Here is a 19,160-nt window from a genome sequence, read left to right as displayed (position 1 = left end):
GAGCAGTGCCGGACAGTAGGGAACACATGGTACATCCAAGTTACACAAATAAATGCCTATGTAGGGAGAGTCTGCTCATGAAAGTTTAAATTGCAGACTGCTTGCCACAGGTGACGCAACATCAGCAATCGTGGTCGTCACAATGGCCTTGTATGACAGAAGGTGGGAACCAACATAAGACAAACAATAATCCAAATAAAGTGATTATTGGGCGTGTTGGTAAATTGGTCAATCTAAATATATGTGCCTGTGTACGCGGTCATCTTTGAACATAAAGAAATGTCATCTAGAAGTAGTCTGACAGCTCAGTCCATGCACCAAACATCCATCACCCTGAACAACACTAATCTTGTCATGTGTGCAAGTGGGAGGATCAGGCATAACATTACTTGTGGCAGAATGACACTGAAACCTACCTCCAGTTTTTAGTATGTGTTGCACCATGTTCAACTCGAAGCAAAGCATAGCGAGCTGCATTTAAGGACAGTCCTCGTATTCCATCTCCCCATTCTTTTTCAGCCCTAGATATACATGAATTAAATTGTTATAATAGGAGAATACATACAAAACAAAAATCATGAAAACAATGTAAACAACGACTGATGAAGGAATCTAGGATCATTCAGGAGACAATTATGTAGGGAATAATGCATTTGTATAATATTAGCAGAGGGATTTATCTTGCCATACAGCAGCTGCTTTGCAAAAGAGTTACTTTATGTCAGATAAGTAACTGCTCTGGCCTAGAGATACACATGCCTACACAGAAGCACAGACAGATGCATTCATGACATGTGCTCTCCAGTTGATGTTCTATACAAACCTGTCCCTATAGGAGTGTTATATTAAGTGTAAATAATGGACTTCCTCTTGTGCTTCTCCCTACTTTACTTTCATCTACTTCTTAGTCCCTACTAGAGCACCTAACACTTGGTTGCTTAAGCTCTGCTGCTTATGTGGGTGTTATGGTCGCTAATGTGGCAATGTGTATTACCCATGTCCTTGTCCTGCATTGTATTGTATTGTACTGTAAGTCTTTGGTCACCTATTTGTTTTACGTACATTGTAAGGCCATGCGGTACACTTGTGGCGTCATATAAATAAATTTTAATAATAATGAACAGGGATGAAGGTGGGAACGGTTATGGATTAAAAGATCTACAGTAAAAAGGTAGACAATGTCTAGACAGACACCAGATGTTAGACAGGCAATAGGTCGACATGGACATAAGGTCAATCCACTAAAGGTCGACATGTAAAAAGGTCAACAGGTACAAATGGTCAACAGGGTCAAAAGGTCGACATGCATATTGTCGCCATGAAAATGGTCGACACATGTTTTTTTCCCCCCTAGCCCTAATCTTCTCCCTAGCCCTCCCCTTGGTGCCTAACCCTAATGCTGGGTACACACTGACAGATACATTGGCCGATCAATTGATCGGCCAATATATCTGCTGCACGTTCGCCAGTGTGCACCTGCGATATGTCTGTGAACGTCGTCGTTCACTAACATATTGCATTGGCTGTGCTGCACAGCCGATGGACAGATATGTTTGCAGACCATCTGTCCATCGGCAGATGTGTACGGGCGGTCTGCAGACCACCCGTACACACACAGCGGCAGCCGCGAGGAGGGGGCGGGACACGCTCCCGACCCGCCCTCCGGCCATCGGGTCCCGTCCCCTGGGAACCGAGGGCACAAGCAGATGATGGCCGTTCAGTGTGTATAAACGACCATCATCTGCAGATATGTCTGCAGATCACTCGATCTGCAGATATATCTGTCAGGTGTGTAGCCACCTTTACCTTCCCTCCTGGTGCCTAACCATCAGGCTAGGTGCCTGACTAACTGTCCCTTCTAGTGCCTAACCCTAACCCTCCATCCTGGTGCCTAACCCTAACCGTTGGGGTAAGTGCCTAACCCTAACCTTCCGGTAAGTTCCTAACCCTAAAAAAAAAATAAGAAAAAAAATCATGTGTCGACCATTTTCAAGTAGACATTTTGACCCCGTTGACCATTTGTACATGGCGACCTTCTTATATGTCGACATCTAGTGTGTCGACCTTTTGCCTGTCTAACATCTGGTGTCTATTAAGACATTGTCTACCTTTTTACTGTAGATCTTTAGACCGTATATTGGTGGGAACAGCACAAGATGCGTATACTTTAGTAGCTTTATGATAGAGATAAGGAAATAAAATACAATTTTAATTTCCACTGAACTCCTTGACAACATACATACTAGTTTTATGAATCAGTTCTCTAAGCTTTGAGCAAAGCAAATAACATGCATACAAAAATCCATTATCCATAGTAAGTATGAATTATTTTGTATTGTAAAAGGTCTGTAACTTCCTAAAATGTATATATTTTCTGAGAGGCACTATATATAGCCGTTTCTATTGACTCACCCTCTATATTCAATGTACTTATAAATACATCCTGCTATCAGCATAGCAACTAACGCATAATACCATGAACAAATAAACATCAAAGCAAGGCATAAACTCATTCCCACAAAGGAGAGTGTCCTGAAAAACAAACAAATTCAATTAGCTCATTTAGGTACTGAAAGTGCTGATGTATACAGTGCAAATAAATTAAAATAAAATTTAAACATTCAATCATGCTCGGTGTCAGGTCAGGCTAAATGATGGTTGGCTGCCGCCTCTGGTATGAATTTAAAAAATTGTTTACTTAAATCCTATCTCAGGAAACACCTGGTTAAATGTTTCAAACTAATATTGGTATAAAAAAACAACAACATAATATGAGATATGGTAAGAACTTACCCTTGTTATCTCTATTTCTACGAAGTCCATAGGGTTCCACAGGATACCTTGGGGTATAGGTGATGACGTCAGTCTTCAGGCACCACAGAGTTAAAGTTTTCAGCCTCCCAGGATGCATCTGGGTCCCTCTCCTATACCCCGCCCCCGGGCCAAGGCATCTCAGTTACGTCACAAGCCATAGGCCGGAGGAGGAGAAGAAAGAGAGAAGAAAAAAATCTGGACACTCACAAGAATCACATTCTCACCATAGGGAGACGGAAAAACCGGTGACCAGAATAAAGCCCATCTGCAGTACAGGTGCGCCAGGGCGGAAGTCCTGTGGAACCCTATGGACTTCGTAGAAATAGAGATAACAAGGGTAAGTTCTTACCATATCTCATATTTTCTACTTCAGGGTCCATAGGGTATCCACAGGATACCTTGGGGATGTCCCAAAGCAGTATCCTTTAAGGGTGGGGACACTCCTGTGCTGAGAGGAGAATCCGCCGCCCGAAGGAAGCATCCTGAGAGGCAAATATGTCAAAAGCGTAATACCTCACAAAGGTATTGACAGAAGACTACCTAGCAGCCTTGCAGATCTGAACTGCAGAGGCACCACGTCTAGCTGCAAACGAAGGACCCACAGACCTAGTGGAATGAGCCCTCACCAAGGAGGGAACTGGAAGACCTTCATGAAGATAAGCTTCTGAAATTGCCATACGAATCCAGCCTGCCAAAGTCTACTTTGAAGCAGGCCAACCCTTTTTACGGAAGCCATAGAGGACAAACAAGGCGTCCGACTTCCTAAAAGAAGAAGTGCGGTCAACATAAATTCTCAATGCCCGCACAACATCCCAAGTGGCGTCACCCACTGAAAGTCCAGGTGAATTGAAAGCCGGCACAACAATTTCTTAATTGATGTGAAAACTGGATACCACTTCGGGAAGGAATCCCGGACGAGTGCGAAGCACCGCCCTATTCCTATGAAAAATCAGAAAAGGGGGTCTACAAGAGAGAACCCCTAAATCCGAAATCCGTCTGGCCGAGGCAATGGCCAGAATGAATATGGTTTCAGCTGTAAGCCATTTAAAGTCCACTGAGTCCAGTGGTTCAAACGGCGGTCCCTAGAGAACTCTCAGGACCACAGCCCAATTCCAAGGCGCCACCGGTGGAACAAAAGGTGGCTGAATGCGAAGAACACCTCGCATAAAGGTGTGCACATCAGAGAGCGCAGCAATCCTACGATGAAACCAGACTGACAGGGCAGACACCTGCACTTTCAGAGAAACCAGGCGAAGCCCATGATCCAGTCCAGCCTGTAGGAAAGCCAACACCCTAGACAGGCGGAACTCCCTAAGGGAATACCCTCTAGGTCTACACCACCGGAAGAAAGTATGCCACACACGATGGTAGATTCTTGCCGAGGAAGGCTTACGAGCTCCTAGTATGGTTTGCACCACGGAGCTAGAAAAACCCTCTGGACCTTAGCATGACCGTTTCAACAGCCACACAGAGTCAGGTCCGGGTGAAGAGAAGGACCCTATGACAGCAGATTCGGTCGTAATGGTAACCTCAGAGGAACGTCTACTGACCGACTCTGGAGGTCGGAGAACCAGTGCCGTCTGGGCCACTCGGAAGCTATCAACAGTAGCGTACCTCCTTCTTGATTTGAATTTCCGTAATACCCGCGGAAGAAGGGAAAACGGAGGGAAAAGGTAGGCAAACTGGAACGTCTACTAGACGGACAGGGCATACACCAGAGACGCCTTTTCGTCTCCTGTTCGAGACCCGTACACCGGCAACTTGTTGTTGTGCCGGGACGCCATGAGGTCTATCTCTGGAAGACCCCACTTGTCCACCAGACTCCGAAAGACGTCCTGGTATAAAGACCACTCTCCCGGTTCCTCCTTGCTGGTTTAAATAGGCCACCGTGGTGGCGTTGTCCGACGGGACCTGCACAGGGTGACCCTGGAGAACCGGCTGTGCCCGCTGGAGAGCTCTTGACACCGCATGGAGCTCCAAAATGTTTATTGGAAGCTCCGCTACCGCCCGAGTCCACCTGCCCTGAAACAAGTGTGGACCCGTGACAGCTCCCCAGCACCGGAGACTGGCGTCCGTTGTTAACAGGACCCAGTTCGCCACCCAGAACGTGCGACCCTTGTTGAGGTGGGTCGTCTGCAAACACCAGGTTAGAGACAGGCGAACATCCGGAGTGAGCCCCATCGTCTGGGACTTGAGACACCTGAGGCAATCCATTCCATCTGGACCGGATCAATAGCAGCAGAGGTTTGGAGTGAAATTGGGCGTACTCCACCATGTCGAATACCGACACCATTGAGCCCAATAACCTCTTTGCCAAGTGTATCGACACTCGACGAGACTGCAGACAACTGCGCACCCTCAACTACAAAGCAAGGATCTTTTCCTCCATCACAAAGATCCACTGCTGCCTGGAGTCCAATAAGGCCCCGAGGTGCAGGATCCTCTGAGACGGGGTGAGAGTGGACCTCTGCCAGTTTGTCAACCAGCCGTGACGTTGCAGTACCGCAATCGTCAGATCCAGATGGTGTAAAAGAAGCTCTGGAGACCCCGCTATCAACAGGAGGTCGTCCAGATAAGGCAACAGTCGGACGCCCTGCGTCCGCAGGAGAGCCGCCATGACCTTTGTGAATACCCGTGGAGCAGTCACCAGGCCAAAAGGCAGTGCCCGGTACTGGAAATGTTCGTTGCAGATTGCCAATCTGAGGAACTGCTGATGGCGCAAAAGAATAGTGACATGCAGGTAAGCGTTCTGGATGTCCAATGACACCATGTAGTCCCCAGGTTCTAGTGCCAGAATAATGGACCGCAGGGTCTCCATCCGAAACAGAGGCACCCTCAAGGACTTGCTGAGGACCTTTAGGTTTAGTATTGAACGGTAAGACCCATTGGTTTTCTGCACCAAAAATAGAATGGAATAGAAACCCAGGCCCCTCTGGGAAATTGGAACATGCACTGCGACCAGCACCGGGCGAACTGAAGCAGGCGCCCCCCACTTTGGGGTCCCCCAAAAGGAGGCCTGGACCGTCAGGCCGCAGGTTTGTTATCTGACCTAGGAGCCGGACGTCTGGTACTCCAGACCTGTTTCTTGGGCTTGGACAATTTCTTGGCCCCAGCCTGCCGTGGAAAGGACTGTACTTTAGGCCTACCTTGGGCCCTGTGAGGCCAAAAGGACGACCCACCAGCACTAGAAGGAATCGTAGCAGACAGAAGACATGCAGATTTTGCTGCTGCCAACGTAACTACAATTTTGTCCAGATCTGGACCAAATAGTACCTGTCCAGACCTTCTAATCCCTTTTTGGAATCCGCGTCCGCTTTCCAATAACGCAACCATAAGGTGCGACGAGCAGCCACGGCTGCAGAGGAGATCCTAGAGGTGAGCATACAAATATCTAAGGCCGCTTCATTAATGTAAGTGGCCGAGTCTCGGAGATTGCCCACCAACTCGGTCTGTTCAGCTGAACAGTCAGAGTCCAAAGACGCCTCCAAATTATCCGCCCAGCGCTCCATAGCTCTGGCTACCAAACACACGGCCAGAGCCGGTCTGGATGCTTCCCTGCAAGGGAATAAACGGATTTGAGGCAGATCTCCACCTTGCGGTCAGTGACATCCTTCAAGGATGACATCGAAGGCATAGGCAACGTGGCACTTTTGACTAGGCGTGTGACATGTGAATCCACTTGCATAGGGGATTCCCGCTTAGAAAAATAATTGACCGCAAACGGATAAGCCACGGCTAAGCGTCTCTGGGGCTGAAACCGTTTACCTGGATTTTTCCACGCCTCCTCTAAATGATCCACTAATTGATCAGAAAGAGGGAACACCGTAGCCTCACCCTTAATATCCTTAAAAAGGCATATATGAATGTGGCCACCAAAGGATTAATATCCTCAATAACTAAAGCCGAGCGGACCGCTCGAATAAGACCAGGGATATACACCTTGGACTTAGCGTCCGGCTCTTTGGTACGGAGAGGTTCTTGGTCAGATAGATCCAGAATCTCCCCATGATCTGACGTCTCATCGTCATCCCCATAAGGAGCAGATAAAGACGCCATCGGCCGTTATGAGGCCGCAACACAGACTCCCCCTGTAAAACATCGGACAAATGCTGAACCGATGTAGTTAAGAGTATTAACCCACGCAGGCTCCGGAGAAACCTGGGAAGGGACAGGGAGACTGTGGGGTACCATCAATTGTCTCGGGAACTCCCGCATGGGTGACGACACCACTGACTGCTGGGACAAACCCGTCTGGGTAAACGCAGGTGGCCCACAAGGGTTGTAAGCGCCTTAGCGAAACAAGCCCAGGGAGGTTCCTGTACCGGGACCGTGACCATAATCGGCCGTGACAGTGCCAGGCACTGGGGGCATAACCCCTCCGCGTTACCCTCCCCCTCCGCTATTGGTACCTTACATTTAGTACACATGAGCTGGAGAGGAAAATCAGTCTCAGACATGATGGTAAGTATGTGACACTCACACCTATACGTATTGGTATAGTGTGAATAACACCCTGCACACCGCGCACCGCAAGGGCTTTGAGCAGAGCAAGATCAGGGACAGTAATAAAGCTGACAGTAGAAAGTGAAAGTACAGACAGCAGGCTAGCAGTTCAGTCACATACAATGCAGAAGAAACAAATCCCTGCACTATTAGCGCTGATTCTCAACTACTCAGACCCTCAGGCTGGTAGGACTCAGCGCTGCATACACTGACCTGTGACAAACAGAGGAGAGGTATGCTGGGGGACCCAGACCGCAATGCCACCGCTCACAGGCTTCCAGCAGTGTTCACCATGCTTTAAAGATGGCCACCGAGGAGCAGAAGATGAAGGAGGCCGGCCTGGGAAGGACAGCTGACACACTGTGGCCAATCAGGCAGAGCAGAGAGGCTGTGTGCAGCAGGGGAGGCGCCGGCTGTAAGACAGGGAAAGCGCGCTGCCCTGGCATGCATTTAACCCCTGGGACGCCGCAGCGCATGCCGCTCAGCAGCGGCCCGCTGTCCCAGGGGGTAGTGGAAGCGCAGGTTGGTCGCCTGGCTCAACGCTGCAGCCAGTCCCCAGGGAGCCCCCTGCCTGGGGACTCAGGACCATGTGACCAGCGGGGACCCACCGCGGGACCCCACTGCTTACCTGCATCCCCTTGGATCCGGCCATGGTCCAAAACATCTGGGGACACCGCTAGCCGTGACCCCAGATGTCTACCAGCATCCCCGGATCAGTACCGGCGTTCTGGTACCGGCGGGGTGTAGGGGAGACAGCATGGACGTCAGTACTGACTGTCCATGCTGTACTCCCAGATGTGCAGCCAGCGCTGCCTTTAAAAGAAACTTCAGGGGCTCTTCATAGCCCCCCTCTGCACAGTGCCTCCGACTCCGGCCAGGCACCGACGAAACTGGGATGCCTTGGCCCGGGGGCGGGGTATAGGAGAGGGACCCAGATGCATCCTGGGAGGCTGAAAACTTTAACTCTGTGGTGCCTGAAGACTGACGTCATCACCTATACCCCAAGGTATCCTGTGGATACCCTATGGACCCTGAAGTAGAAATATTCATTATTTGTAACTGCTGCCTCTATACAAGGCATCTTGAATTTGACTGGTTTACCATAGACCGTTTAAACTCAAGTAAGTTTAACTGCTATTGTCATAAACCTACGCTATTCTGTATATAATGCTTATGGTGATCTTCTTATCTAGTCGGTTACTCAAAGCATAACCGTTGTTTTTGGTATATACTCAAATTCAGATTTGAGATAAATGAGGCAAGTGTATGGAATTTTAACTTAATTTAAAATAAAAGCACAGAGAAACAAAACACAGTTTAACATTTTAGATTTTTCTATGTGAACCCCTCTCCCCAGTAGTGTATATAAAATATTTGGATTTTCTATTGGTCAGCTATTTTCCTGTTTCAGTGATGCACACATAGTTTATAGAGCTGGTATTTGCTATTTTGATATAAATTGGTGCAAGATTACACAGAAATAAAAGCAATTCTTAGACTGAAAAGCAAAGAAATTGGTTTGAGGTAACCCAAACACATTATTCGCAATATCTTTAAAATAAAATAAAAAAACCCAGCGTCGCTGTATATCGAACACCCTCTCACCCACCCTAAAATTAGCTGCCACTAATCATGCCACATAATGAACGTTATTACTTTGTGGCAGCTCAGACTTATACTCTTACTGCAAGAAGAACATGGAGGGGATTTCCATACTTTAAATACTCAATAGATTATGCTTCTAATGAAGCAGGCAGGAACACCCGTGACATGCGCATCAAGCCAGTTACAGAATTTTACATTCCCAAATCAAAGGATTATGTTTAGGGAGCAGCTCCTGCATGGGATTACTACTGAAGGTTCTGAGTGGTACTGGTCCCCTTCATAAAATGGAGTTTTGAAGGTGGCATAGCTCACCTTAAAGCCAACGATAGTCTAATAATATTTAGCCATAATTTCAGCTAGAAAAAGAGTACGCTACAATAACCAGATAAGACCTTCTGGCAATATCTGATTTGTGACATAGCAGAACAGTGTTGTCCAATCTTGTAACAAGAGACAAATACTTTAACAGAATTTTTAGTCTGGGACCAAAAAAAGGCCTTTGATTAATAGAAAGCCCATTTTGAAATAAGTGATCTTCTATGGCCATGGGGGTGAAAACATCATCAACTAGGAAGGATAATTAGTTTATATACATTTTTTTTTAAACAGTGCACATAGACATAGGCACACACAAGAATAGAAACGAAGATGATAACATTTACCAGTGATAGTATTTAAACCGTGGTCTCCAATTTGGAGTTCGTAACAATGTTTGTAGTGCACAAGCCAAGTTCACAAACATGTAACACATCAGGAAAAACCTAGAAAAACAAAATTAGCAACAGTGTTAATTGTAATGCCGATGTACAGCATTCAAAGTTATTAGGCGTGGGGGAATAAGGCCGAAAATGTAGTCCAGAATACAATACAGACTTGGACATTTGTCATTTGCGCCATTTCTTCTACTACAGGATGCCAGACATTCAGCAGCCAACTAAATGTTTATGTTACCACACGCATACATTTTCCAAAACTGTTCATTTTTGTTCAGTCTACAAAATGGTTTATCACATACCAGGAGCCAAACAAGAACACATCCGAAGGTTCTAAATATTGAAAGACGTTGGATACACATAACCTACAGACAGCCTAATTAGGCATATTACTTCTTTATAAGTGCAGGACAGATTATATTGATCAATATGTGACGTCCTCTAGAAACCACTTCACTAAAACAATGAGGGGGGAGATTTCCAAGCCAAAATCTCTGGAGACTCTTTGAGTATATGTCCCACCCACCCGATTTTCAGTAGGACACATCATGTAAACTCTAATTTCCTTTTCATGTAGCTGACAGACTCCAGAACTTTGAAACTGTAGCTAGAATAGTGCAACTTGTGTAACATTTCTCCAATTTGGAGCTTATTGTTTTTACCAATACATATTTCAGAAAATGTAAGAATAAACTCAATAGAGAAATTATGTTATTTACCTTTACTGAGGTAAGTCTGGGATAAGGTTTCCTAGCAGCATCCATTTCAGTACCCAATTGACAGTAATGCATGGCAGCATTAATTTAATTGGCATCATCATGTAAGGCAGTATCATCAGACAATAATACAAAGCAGTACACAGAGCTAATCAGAAGGTCCACAACCATATTAACATTAAAGAGGGAAACCATTTCAGTATTGTACAAAGTTCCCTGACTGGTTTCACTTTACTTTGCTGTTGCTCTTGCTGATGACTAGAGATGGTGACAATATTTATTTCCTACACAACAGTCAGCTCAGTTAAAAGTAGGAATACAGCCTATATAATCTCAAACATCCCATAGTGTAATTTAACATCTGATGCTTAAAATAGAAAAAAAAAAAAAAAAGCACAGAAACCAGGAGCTTGGGAAAAATAAACTCATAGCCAGATCTTTTCCAAGCATATATGGAGGAAAAGGAGCAAACTAGAGATACCAAATAATTTGCATGAAAAACGGTTTCCCTTACACAAGGCTATGGTGGATTTCCAAATCATATGAAGCACTAGGGCAGATGGTCTTCTGGCTAGCAGCATGATCTGAATAACAAGGTCAGCAAAACCTTTCTACTTAAGAATCTTGGCTTCAAGTAACAATCCATTAGCGAGGTCTATATAGGACCCCTTTTAAAAAAAACGGTCCTATATAGACAATCTGGTAGAGGGAGAACTTGCAGAGGTTAACTGACAGATATTGAAGAGATCTGTACAGGAGGTCCACATGGGCTACCTTCTTCAGTATCCGAGGTATTAGTGTCATTGGGCAAAACTGATACAAACTAGTACAACTGTGAAATCCCCATTGTGTTAAGATACACCCCTGGGTCCCAGGATCTGAAGGAGCAGAATTGGAGCTTGATTTAATTAGATCTATTTATATATCTTCACTAGATCTAAATAAAACATTGCAATTAAAGAATAGCTTGTGCGGCCTAACTACTAGAATGAAGGTCAAGGAGTTAGGCCAAACAAAACATTTCTCCCAGGTAGTGCCCACTAATGAGTCAGATAAGCTGTCGCTGTAGAAATGTCTATCTGGACCCCATCTGGCCCTTAAGTAGAGATGACTAGATAAATGTATATCTTCATCTCAAGGGACTGGCATCTGTAGCGACTACCTGCCATATAGGGAAGGAGGTGTATCTCGTCCCAATTGATTTTGGCGTAGTTTTAATACAGCCAAGTAACCCCAAGTGTAAGACTGTACACAGAACATCATAAATTGTCTGCTCCCTGCCTAGACTGGGCGGTCACCAGAATTTCCCCCAGATCTGAAATGGTCACAACACCCTAACACTACAAGAGCACCTCAATGGAAACCATAACCTTGGTGAAGACCCATTAAGGTGGTCATAAGCCAAAAGGCAATGGGTATAAACTGGAAGTGCTGATGTTCCTACCTTATAGAGATATGCCCCACTTATGCAATGCGGTAGCAAGGACTTACTGCTGGCAAAAGCTTTTGTGGCTGCTTTTTAAGAAGCCCATAAGGGCTTATTTTTAGGATTGGTACCAAGATGGATTTAATGTTCAAAGAGTAAATGTAGCTCTACTGCATTGGGTGTATTCTGAGGATGAAAGAAACACTTCTGCCCGTTGCATCCTTGCCAATATTTCTTAGTTCACTGAAAAAGTACCACAGACCAGAACTATTGGCTGCTAAACTGCCCTTGTCGCTCATGTAGGATTATGAATCAAAACTATTAAAAAGAAGCTGCATCATATGCATCATAGCACCCTGGGCATGCCATTTTATTGTTTTGCCTAAGCCAAATTCACCTTTGTCACTTAAATTGTGCTGTTTAAAAAAAAAAAAAAAAAAAAAAGGAATGATGTGTGGGCTTTAGTTAATTCTGATATAATAAGACAGTCAATAGAATTGGTAACAGGGAGGTACTTATAGGAATCCTTAGGCATTGACTAAAGTGAATAGTCTTGGGTCGAATCCTTGGATTTGTTTTTTTTCTTCTCGAGGAAGGGTCCTTTATCAACTTTTCTAACACATTCGATTTCTAAACATTTAAAAATAAGTTAAGTAAAAATATTTTGACAATTGTTTCAAATAGTGCAATTAAATTCAGCACGTTGTTGAACAGCCCTGGGAAGGAGCTCCCGGACTTATTCAATTGACCGCGGTGTTAAACTCGACTAGAGGAATTCTGCTCGCATTCTCTGAGGTGCGAACAGAAATCCGATTTAAGTGCCAGCCGCAATACTGTTTTCCGGCTAGCAAGGCACTAACAGCATCGCGGCCGGCACTTAAGTCAGAGAATGCTGGTTACCGTGACTAAACACCCAGATTAAGGCGCGGTAACCGGCATTCTCCGACTGGTTCTAGCAGGGCTTAACAGCACGGCCAATTGAATAGCTCTAGTATCTCCTTCGCCACCAATGAGGTTCACAAAAACCAGCCAACTACCTTTATTATTTTATTATAATCTCTTATATTCAAAGCACAACAAAGTTTCCGCAGCGCCTTACATGTTTGGTGTCACTGTCACATGTTATCATGCAACCTACATTTTAGAGTATCATACGTAATACAATTTCCCAGCTTGAATTGTAGATAATTCCATTCTCAAGGCACAACTTAAAATGTAGGTCTTACATTGACAGAATCGGTGCAACACTGTCCAAAGACGCAATCAGAATACCAATTTCACATATGCCAGCTGTCAGCAACAAAGCCCACGTTGGTTCTCCATTGGCTTTTCCACGACCAAACACCTGAACCAATAAGATAATAAAATCTTAGTAATAGTATATTATGTAAAAAAGACTGCTACTTTTTTAAAGGCCCCACGTACCGCCCAATGGCAAAAAAAACCTCACATAGAAACAATGGACAGACCAGGAAGACATGCCTCCCCAATCAGATGTGCGCATAAATAGCAGCTGCCAGGGTCTATTCACTTCTCCATCACTAACTGATTTAACATTTTGTTTCACTGATTTCACAGGGGAAAACTTTTTGAGTCTATGAAAATGCGTTTTTTTCTGGAAAAACATGGGATTCTTTTGGCAGGATATTGGAATAAATACTTTACAGGCATAATGGGGGTGATTCAATTCAGTGCAATGTGAGTAGCCCCGGGAAGGAGTTCCTAGAGCTATTCAATTCACCGTGCTGTTAAGTCCGACTAAAACAAAAAAAGTCGAAGAATGCCGGTGGCTGTTAGCGCCACGCTAAGCTGGAAAACAGCATCGTGGCCGGCACCTGAGTCGGATTTCTGCTTGCACCTCAGGAGGGTGCGAGAAGAAATCCTGTAGTCAGACTAAATAGCACGGTCAATTGAAAAGCTCCGGGAACTCTTTCCTGGCGCTATTCACATTGCTCTGATTTGAATCACCCCAATGAAAAACAAGATAAACACAATTACAACAAACACTTCTAGTACCTTCTTCCATGCAGTGCACACACACATATTTTCCCCAAATGTAATCCACTACAATTTAAGGTATACCAGAGGGCACACCAGAGCCTCCCCTGCTTCTCAACTTAGCTGACTGAAGATGGGGGAAGAATCCTATGCCCCACAGTGGGAATGCAGTGCATGGCTGTTACTTTATAGCCAAGCACCACACTCCCAAACTAGCACAGACATGGAGAAGCAGCATATGTCAGCTTCACAAGCAAAAATTAAAAGCTACTGGCTGCTTTTACTCCATGTCAGTGGCCGTATTAAAAACACTGAATGAGAATGAAAGAAAAAGCACAAATAATATTAGTGTTCCATGGTACCTGAAGGAAAGGCACTATTCCATCTCTTGCAATGGCCTGCAGTAAACGTGGGGCTCCTGTCAAGCTCTGGAGTCCAGCACCACAAGTAGAGAAGAAAGAACCAATAACAATTACCCAAGGAGATGGCCAAGCCAATGTACCTATAACAAGCTGGCCACTAACTGATTCACCAAATCTGAAACATAGTAAAGATAATGGTTAAAACGACTGTAAACATTTTTCCCTGAAGCTACAGGAAATCTCCAAATTAGATGTGTTAATGTCTCAGAGGTTGCTCACATTCAGCTGCCATATATGTTGAAACAAACAAAAATTGACATGTAATTGTAACATATTTTGTATTGATTTTCTGTATGTATGTACTAGAGGTCTTCGTAGAACACTGTGGAAAATTACAGCACAAGTCGTCTTTTATTTTTGCAGATATTGAATAATAAACAGAACATCACTACTAAAAGTTGCAAAATGCTGAAAACTGAAATTCGAGCCGTCATTAAATATCTGCAAATGAAGAAGATGACGCATACTGACATCCACACTCAAGCGCAAGGAACACATTCGTGGGAAGACTTGTACATCTGACGACGATGTCATGACTGCTGTACAGGACTACATATTAAATATAGCTGTAAATTAGTTTGATGCACTATATATAACAGTCTTGAACAGGGGTGGCATTCCAGGTTTGATATCAAAAAAGAAAATCTGTAAGTACTTGGCAATATCCATACATATACACACATATATACATACACACACACACACAAGCACATCTGTAAGTGCATTGTGGGCAAGATAATTTCCTAAAACTCCTGTATTTGCCCTTGAGTTGGAATGAAAGGTATACCCAGGCTAGTGTCACACTTGGACAAAAGTTACTATGGAGCAGATTCAATTCAGTGCGCTGTTGATAGCGCCAGAAAGAACTTCCCGGAACTATTCAATTCAGCTCGCTGTTAGGTTGCGGGTGTTAGCAGAAATCTGACTAAAGTGCTGGCCACAAGGCTGTTTGCCGGCTTAGTGTGGCGCTAACAGCCTCGCGGCCGGCACGTTAGTTGGAAAATTACGATCCTAAACACCAAGGTTACGTCCGGGGGAACCGGCATTCTCCAACTTAACTTGTAAAATTCGGCCTAAACTGACAGGTGAATTGTATAGCTCCGAGACCAACTTCTCAGCGCTATTCACCATGAACTGAATCACCCCCTATGTCTCTATGCATGGCACTTAATCCTATATTTTGGATTGATACTGATTAATAGGTTAGAGGAGCAATTAGGATATTGGTTTTGTAACTAAAACTGGAATGATTGTCAGACAGAAACCAGACAGTCTTTCATATGTGAATTAAGTTTTGGACAATATTCAATCTCAGGGGTCAATCCTATTATGTGCGAATTGCGAGTTTGTTTCTTGAAACTCGCCGACTTCGCACTAATGCGCACTTCCGAGAACTCTCAAATCCAATAAAAAAATACCTATTCACGGTACTCACAGCGGAGGGGTGCAAATTGACTGCCAAATGAGATGTGAGAGAAGTGCATAAAAAAGTGGGGAGACCATCCTGGACGCCATAAAATGTATAATTTCGTTAGCAGGACAGTATAGAAGGCTGTTTGTGGGCATTAGGAAGGTACTGTAGGTTTTTAAATGGTGTCAAATGGCTGATTTGTGCTTTTTTTAGGCAAAAAAATTATAAAAAGCAAACTTTTTCGTTTACTCGCAGACTAATTAAACGAAATATGCTAAAAAAAAGTAGGAAAAAAGGTGATTTTGGGTACTTTGAGGGCACCCTGAAAAATTGTAAAATAAATAAATTAGTTTTTTTAGCATTTATTTATTTTATCAATTAAAAAATATTCTAATTAAATCTGGGGTGCCTAAACTAACGAAAAAGTTGATTTGGGGCTAATTTCAGGAAATTTTTTGTTTCTAACCCCAAAAATGATATGTAATTATTGGACTAATTAAGCTAATTATAAACTTCCAATTGCCTAATTAGTCATTAGGGGGGGTGACCAAGGGGTTCAGCAAAGTGTTCTAACATTTTAACCTTAAAATAAAGATTTTCCTCTCCATCTCTCATCCTCAGGGAGGTGCGTATGGAAAGATGCAAATTTAGTCAGTCTGATTGCAAAATGAAATCGCTGTGCGAATTAGAAGAGAAACTAGCACTGCGCACCTCGCAATTTGCACCTAATAGGATTAACCCCATAAAATCTATAAAGTTTTGAATGCTCACTATTACTTCTAGATAGTGCTAAACAAAAAGAAAACCCCCCACTAATCTAGATTTTGGTTCAGAAATATTATAGATATAAGTACCAAACATTTCAGTAATGTATATTTGAGAATTCCAATGAGCAAAACAAAAATACTGGTCTAAAATGCATATCCTATTTATTAACTAAAAGGAGGGTTGTGTAGATTAATTTCTTGGTAATTGGAAAAATAAATTTCTAGCACTCTTAGAACTATAGCAGTAGTATGCAAACCTAAATCTAATACAGATTTGATAAACATTGGTGTTAATAATATTATTACGGATGCACCAGTACAGGATTAACGGCCTGATTCAGTAAGGATTGCACATGCGATTGCAGTTCTGAATTAGCACGGAACGCAAAATACGCTAATGCTCGCCAAACCTCAATTGGCAGAGAGACATCCACTAGAGCTTTCTAATGTCGCTCTTCTGCATAGACAACAGTACCATCATCGCACAGATACGCAGAATTTACACCAAGTCTGACAGCTGCACAAACTGCAAGTCTCTTAGCACGCATTGGCCTCTCAAGCTGCATATGCAATCGCAGTGGCTAATTTATGCATGCCCAAGCAACGGTGTTCAAACAGACAGACACGCCTGTGTTTTTCCAAACACTCCCCCGTCACTACCCCCAGACGCTGACAGCCTGTCACTCACTCTGCGATTAATTCCTCTGTATATCCGTAGTCGCAGTGCGATCGCAGCGCATGCACAGTGCGGCTTATATGCATGCGAAATGGCTAACAATTGCGCGATCTGCAAATGAAGTTGCATTTGCGATCCTTACTGAATCAGGCCCTAAGTTTTTCATTCAGCCACATTCTACTTTTTTCCCTGTTTACCATGGTTTGGGCAAGGTCAAACACTTACAAATAGCCTGACTAAACAAAAACTGTATTCTATTATATAGAATGCAGAGAATGTACAACAGTTTTAGCAATTAAGGCCGTATTCAATTACACGTGACGAGTCCGAATCCGCAGGAAAGTATCGTGGATGACGTCATTTTGCCAGGTGGAAAGTTTCCACCGTATTCAATTCCAAAGACTTTTCGCGTACGTCAATGGAATGTAATCGGCGAAGTTTCGCCGAGGAATAGCAGGCAGGAAAAAAGTGCAGAATTGCAGTTATGAGGTGCAAACTTTGGGAAACCCGCCCTGCACCCTTGAGACAGTCCCCCAAAGATAAACTGTGTCAAAACATTTTTTTTTAAATACTTTAGAACACCCCAAAAAAGTACTTTCATTTTGGGGGTAAAAGTTCAAAGTTGGGGACAAACTTAAAAACTAGCGAAATAGACTTCTGGGGGGAACCCTAAGTACGGGAAAGGTATTTTTATGCTTACAGGTGCTTGCGGCAGGTGGATTTTTTACGTAAATTAAAACTTCACTTTAGCCCCCATTTTTAAGTACCCCAAATTTGCTGGGAGTAGTTATTTTCACCAAAAAATACTGCTTAATGCTATTCTTCACCACTTGTGTTAATGTGCTAATTGACACAACTTAAGTACCCCAAATACCTTCATTAGGGCTAGTTGGGGGCATATATAGTGATCCCCAATGTTAGTGCATCTTTTGGGGGTATCAGGCTGAGTTCCCCATTTTTTACAGGACTTTTCGCCTGTTTCAGTTTCGCCGGGTGCTGTTTTCGCGTCCTTTCTAATTGAATACGGCGAATAGCGGAAGCATGTCCGATACCTTTCCGCATGCAAAACACGCGAAAAGTCCGACAGGCGAAAAAGTATCGTGGGTGCGAAACTAATTGAATACGGCCCTTAGGTCGAAATGTAATTTTAAGAGGCAGGTTTGAAATTCTAAATTGACTCTGTTTCAAACCTAAAACATATACCTCTAAAATATACAATTACTAGAGGACACACAAATAAGTATGTGAGTAGTTTAGTACATTTTATCTGTAAATAACTTATAAAAGAAGTTATGATGGTATAAAGAAAAAAGTTAGCAACTTTTCTGGTGAAAAACAAACTCTTCTTATTTGCAATATTTAGAAAAAGACATGATTCCAACATAAGAATTTAGATTTGATGTCATAAATGTAGATTAAGAAGCATTTCCAATATACGCACACTTACTTGTCACGTAAAAGTGCACCCTCGATGCAGGCACCAAACAATACCACGCAAGAAAGATCTTTCACAAATCAAGGAACAAAACAGAAAATATTTTATAGCCTGGAATAACATTCTCTTTCTTTGGGACAATTTCCCTTTCCTGAACTCCCAAAACTTTATTTAGCAAGCTCGGACACTTAAGCTGATCAAAAGCAAATTAAGTGAAAGGCTGTGCGCAATACATATTTTTAAATAACTACAGTGTTAGAACATACCCAAGAATCACTAGCAAAATATTGTTTATTAAACAGAAGTTGAGAGAGACTAAGCTATCTTTATAAAGCAAACATATAGCAGTTAATAAGATAAACCATGGGTCTAACAGTGTGCATTGACATGTGCATGGTATATGGGGGTTTATGTATCAAGCAGTGAAAAGTGGACCAGTGGAGAAGTTGCCCATAGCAACCAATCAGCTCCTACCTATTATTTTATAGACTGTACTTGACAAATGCTACTTCAAAGCTGATTGGTTACTGCTATGGGCAACTTCTCCACTGGTCCACTTCTCTACACTTTTCAATGCTTGATACATAAACCCTGTAGTATCATAGATTGCCAGAAAGGGTATATTAATGCATTATATGCTATAATACTATAGCTCCTGTCTCAGGTTTCCCTCA

The 19,160-nt window shown here is 43.4% G+C and overlaps 1 protein-coding gene across 1 annotated transcript in view; it reads right to left on the bottom strand.

Annotated features, from left to right (window-relative positions):
• Window positions 1–19,160, bottom strand: part of SLC12A7 (solute carrier family 12 member 7) — a 193,835-nt gene that overhangs the window by 33,615 nt on the left and 141,060 nt on the right. Inside the window, exons 11-16 of the mRNA XM_088445686.1 lie at window positions 18,499–18,556; window positions 14,138–14,312; window positions 13,004–13,122; window positions 9,585–9,683; window positions 2,413–2,532; window positions 417–521 (exon numbers count right to left, since the gene is read on the bottom strand). Of these exons, the coding sequence (XP_088301812.1) occupies window positions 417–521; window positions 2,413–2,532; window positions 9,585–9,683; window positions 13,004–13,122; window positions 14,138–14,312; window positions 18,499–18,556 (676 nt within the window). The remainder of the gene's footprint in view (window positions 1–416; window positions 522–2,412; window positions 2,533–9,584; window positions 9,684–13,003; window positions 13,123–14,137; window positions 14,313–18,498; window positions 18,557–19,160) is intronic.

This window comes from Taudactylus pleione, unplaced genomic scaffold, assembly GCF_031769625.1.
Source record: "Taudactylus pleione unplaced genomic scaffold, aTauple2 ptg000386l, whole genome shotgun sequence".
NCBI lineage: Eukaryota > Metazoa > Chordata > Amphibia > Anura > Myobatrachidae > Taudactylus > Taudactylus pleione.
Note: the sequence above shows the minus strand (reverse complement) of the source record. Positions and strands in the feature narration are given on the sequence as shown.